Source organism: Corvus brachyrhynchos, unplaced genomic scaffold (assembly GCF_000691975.1).
Source record: "Corvus brachyrhynchos isolate BGI_N302 unplaced genomic scaffold, ASM69197v1 scaffold68, whole genome shotgun sequence".
NCBI lineage: Eukaryota > Metazoa > Chordata > Aves > Passeriformes > Corvidae > Corvus > Corvus brachyrhynchos.
In genome coordinates, this window is record NW_008240039.1 from 1,011,948 (window position 1) to 1,016,438 (window position 4,491).

Below are 4,491 nucleotides of genomic sequence, written 5' to 3' on the forward strand. Positions count from 1 at the left end.
TTTTACTCAGAGCTCAAGGTCCAGGCCAGATCTCAGAGAGGCTTCTGGCTGCTGAAGCCTTTCCGAAGTGCTTTACCCTGAAAAGATGAGGAAGGGGAACGAGCTGAGCGTTTTGGCCTCCCCAGTGCTCTTGTTCAGGGATGAATCCTTTGCTGAGGGATGCCAGCTCTGCATCTCTGTGCCCACGCTGCTCAGCAGGATCACTGCAGGAAAACAATGATTCCTCTGGGTGTGCTGGTGGCTACAGCACTTTTTATTCCTTTTTAACCAGAACTGGCAAACCTTTACCATGTTCAATAAGCCCCTTAGCAGCCCATTTATAACGGTGAGCACTGTTCAGGAGATACCAGTGAGGAGAGATGAGATCTGTGTTAGAGCCTGACAGTCTGAGGAAAAGAAATATCTTGTGTTTGTGTTCATTGCACTGACTCAGGTTTAGATAAAAAGGCCCAGCCCTGTCTGCCTGGCCCATTTCTCTGCCTGCTTCTGATGTGATTTACCCCGGGGCAGCAAACTGGGCTGTGTGACTGGCAGAGCACGAGCAGCTGTGCAACATCAGCAGCCCAACAAACCATCCAGGAAATAAGAAGCAACTTCTTATAGTCGGTCTTAATGCTCATCTTAAGGATAATGACTTCATCAGCAAGCTGTATCAAAAAAATTATTAGCAATCTGGGCTAGAACAAGCTAATAAATCCTCAAGAATCCATTTTTCCTCTTCTTTTTTTAATAAGTCTTTGTATGTTTTACTCTCTCAGGAATGAAAATAGAAGGAAGAAACTTCTGCTTGCTTGGAATTTGGATTGCAGACTTGCTAAAAGCACCACAGCTCTGCTTTTTATTTGGAGTTTTTGTTAAACTGAAGTTTTATTCAGCCTCTTAAATAGAAAGAAAGCTGACTTCAACAATGTGGACAGTAGAATTTTGGAAAATGTAACTGTAACAGAACTGTAGAAACTTTGCAAATTAGACATTGTCAGGATTGCATTTCTAGCTATTGTTTGTTGGGCTGATTAAATTTGGGCTCCTCGGGACTGTGCTGGCTGGAGGAGAATTAATGAATGTTTGTGGAGCACCATCTGAGCTGCTGTAACTGCATTTCCTTCCCTTCCCACCGTGGGAAGAACCCACGTGGATTTTTCTTACAACAGCCTTGTATTTATGATGTTTTGGACATTTATGAGAGCAAGGATGCCTGTGGCTTCTACCCAGATTGCAGTGGCACTTAATTAAAGTAGCTGTTATTCAAGCTAGAATTCTAATGCTGTTTTCTCCTCTTTCTTTCTTTCAGAGGGAAGTGCAACATCTCCCATTTCTCTGACATATTTGCTGCTAGAGAGTTCAAGGCACGAGTGGATTCATTTTTCTACATCCTGGGCTATAATCCAGAGACAAGGTATGTGAAAATGGCTTTTAAACTCCACTTCACCGCTGACCTGAGCTGGTGTTCACTCAAAAGTTGGACTTGATGATCTTGGAGGTCTTTTTCAACCTTAATTCTATGAAAATTACTCAAGGGAAGAAAGGTCAAAATCCAGCTGGTAGGAAGGTGGGGTGGAAGGGATGCAAGGGAGAAGCTGCACCTTTCTGAGCGTGTGTTTATACAAGAGAAAAATCAGAGTACGAAACAAAATTGTACAGTGAGTCCTGACATCCGGATGCATCTCTGGGTAAATAATGTGCTGCTTCTAAGCAGCTTCTTGGAAATGTGGAAGCTTTTTACATGTTGCAGATTTTATCAGGAATTCTTGGCTGTCTTGTTGGTTGAATGGACACCCCTGAAAATACTTCTAAAAATCATTTGCATCTTCTAGTCAGCAAAGTTGCAATTTAGACACTTCTAAGAAATTAAATTGAAAGTTTTTAAGTGTGGAAATTCCTGCTTTCATATGAAAATAGTCATTCCAGAGTCCCATAGCAGGAATTCCTGGTTTATGCTTTGCTGGCCTAGAACAAATGAGAGGTAGAGAAAGAACTTTTTTGGGAATCAGTTCGTATTTGAGGAAGGTGTGTCCAGCACGCTCTTCAATCTGCCTGGGGTTTGTTCAGCCAGCCTTGGACAGCTGTGTTTGGAAAGCACAGCTCAGGCCAGGCTGTAGCTTTGTTATTTTCTGGGTCCAAACACAACACTTTCTCCATGTATGGGATTTTCTGAACACAGAAAATGCCTCACAAGTGCCAGCCTTGAGGAGTTTGTGGTTCAGGGGGGATATTCCCATGAGCACTCCAGTGAAAGGTGAATAAATTGGCCCAGGTCTGTGCCCACTGGAAGGTGATTGTTCCTTTCAGTGCAGAACACAATCAGCTGTGGACCTTGATTTCCAGAGATATTGCGGAGAAAAGTCTCATTTGAAGCGGGGATTAGATAAGCATATAAATAATAAATATTTGAATTGTTACATGGTAGATTTACTGTTTCTAATGCAGATCTGAATCTTTGTGCTTCAGGGCATTGCCAGCCACTAACTGCTTGCAGTTAGGAAGGAACTCCCTGTGTGGGTATTTATTATGTAATTGCCTATTTATGAGGCTTCCTGTACCTTATTCTGAAGTGTCTTAATCTATCTTTGTGGCTGAGAGGGGACTGGACTGGTGAAACTCCCTCACTCGGGCACTTCCCCTTCACTGTGAGTCTCTGGGAGCCAATCTTGCTGTGCTGAGCCCTGGGAATATCCCGAAGTTGAACATATAACAATATGTTAGAATGCTTTTGGAACATTACTGGTGTATTTTCTTTTGAGCAGTCCACCAAGGCAAGGCATTTATGAGGTTTTTATGGTGCCCCTCTCTGATACTCAGCACCCTCTGTGACCTCTGTGTTTGTCAATGCATTTTGGGTTTGAGTGTTTGTATTGGTGGCTAATGGATGATTTCTCCTGTGAAATGCCATTTTTGTTGCTGTCAGTGGGGTTTTAAACCCACTTTCTGTGTAGAAGTAGCTGTTAATTCTTCCAGCTATTAGAGAATGACTGAGCCTGAAGAGATCGATGAAATGACAAAGCAGAGCACTCACTGATCAGCTAATTACTCAGACTGGCCAGCTCTCAAAAGTAGGTTTTCCTTCATTTGGTTGCAGCCAGGCTTTTTTCCTAATTCCAGCTCTTCAAGCCTGTATTTTGTCTTGGAATGGGGAAGGTTCAGAGAGAGGAGCTAAGTGAAGGCTGACACTGACACCTCTGAGTATACATAGATTAAAAAGCTGCTGAATTTTTGCTTGGAACTAAGAAATAACCAGGTATTATTCTAAAGAGTTTCATGGCCATGGATCAAAATCCTTCTTCCCAAACATTGTTTAGTGTTGTAGAAAAAAATAATGCCAAACATTCAAGGCTTGGATGAATTTCGGAGTGGAGGTTTTGGGAAGCATTTGTGTTTTAGTTGCACAACATTTGCTTTTCCTTTATTTTTAGTCTTCTGGAGTGTTCTTGCTGGGGGATGTTGTGAGCTATGTGATTTTTGGGGTGTCCTGTATCTTAGGGAATGGCTTTAGATCGTTTCAGCAGAGCCACAGGAGCTGAAACACTCAGTTTACTGAACAATTAAATTATTACGGTAGTTCATTGAAGGAGCCAGGCTCTCGGTGAAGGTTCCCAAGCAGGGGGTGGGAGGTAACAGAGAATAATCAACAAGGAAATTGTGTATCCACCTATGCTACAATGAAAATTTCTCACTGGAGTATTGTAGGACAAGATCAAGGTTTGTTTTGTGGCCTGATCTGCTTTGCTTACTCTGTCTTCCAGACTTGAAAATTTGGGAAACTTTTTCTCCTTCTTTAGCCTCATCGTAGATTGAGGCATCTCAGAAAAAAGAGGGAAATAGAGGGAAATCCTCTGGAAAATGTAGAGGGATGTATCCTAATTAAAGCCTTGCGTGCTGCAGGGGAAGGGATGTTACCTTCATGTAAATGGTACCTAAGAGCATGTTTGAGAATTAAGTAATAAAAATAGGGAGGTCAGGGATGAAGGCTGGTGCGGGAAGCTCAGGCAGTGAGTCAGGCCTGGCTCCTCGGGGGTTCACGCTGTGTTCACACGTGCTGGTTGTGAGAATTAATATTCCCTAAATGCTCTGTACGCTGCAGCACTGACAGGAGAATGCGAGTGTTCTGTGACTAAGCTTCGTGCTCCGCTTTCCAGCACATGAACTGTGCATTCAAACGTGGAGCTTTAGCACCTGAAGCCCTCAGAGCCTTGGAAGGAAGGCGATTTTCAGCAGCGGGAGTAGCAAAGCTTTGGGGCTGGTGCTTGGATCGCACCTGGAGCAGCGCAGGGGCCGGGCTGGGCTCGGCGCGTTGGCCGTGCGGGATCCCCCAGCCAAGGCCCCTCATCCCTCATCCCTCCCTCATCCCTCCGTGCCTCCATCCCCTCCCGCGGCCGGGGAGGGCTCGGCTGCTCCCGGCTGCATTTGCGGAGCCCGGGCCGGGGCTGATTGCTGTTATTTACAGAGCAGGGATTGCCTGGGGAGCCCGGCTGCATCTCCGGAATCCCGGCTGGG

At 44.6% G+C, this 4,491-nt stretch overlaps 1 protein-coding gene across 1 annotated transcript in view; it reads left to right on the top strand.

The window, feature by feature from the left end:
* The window catches only part of RERE (arginine-glutamic acid dipeptide repeats), a 120,983-nt gene that overhangs the window by 38,340 nt on the left and 78,152 nt on the right, over window positions 1-4,491 (top strand). The window contains exon 6 of the mRNA XM_017743967.1: window positions 1,292-1,396. Coding sequence (XP_017599456.1) covers window positions 1,292-1,396 — 105 coding nt within the window. The remainder of the gene's footprint in view (window positions 1-1,291; window positions 1,397-4,491) is intronic.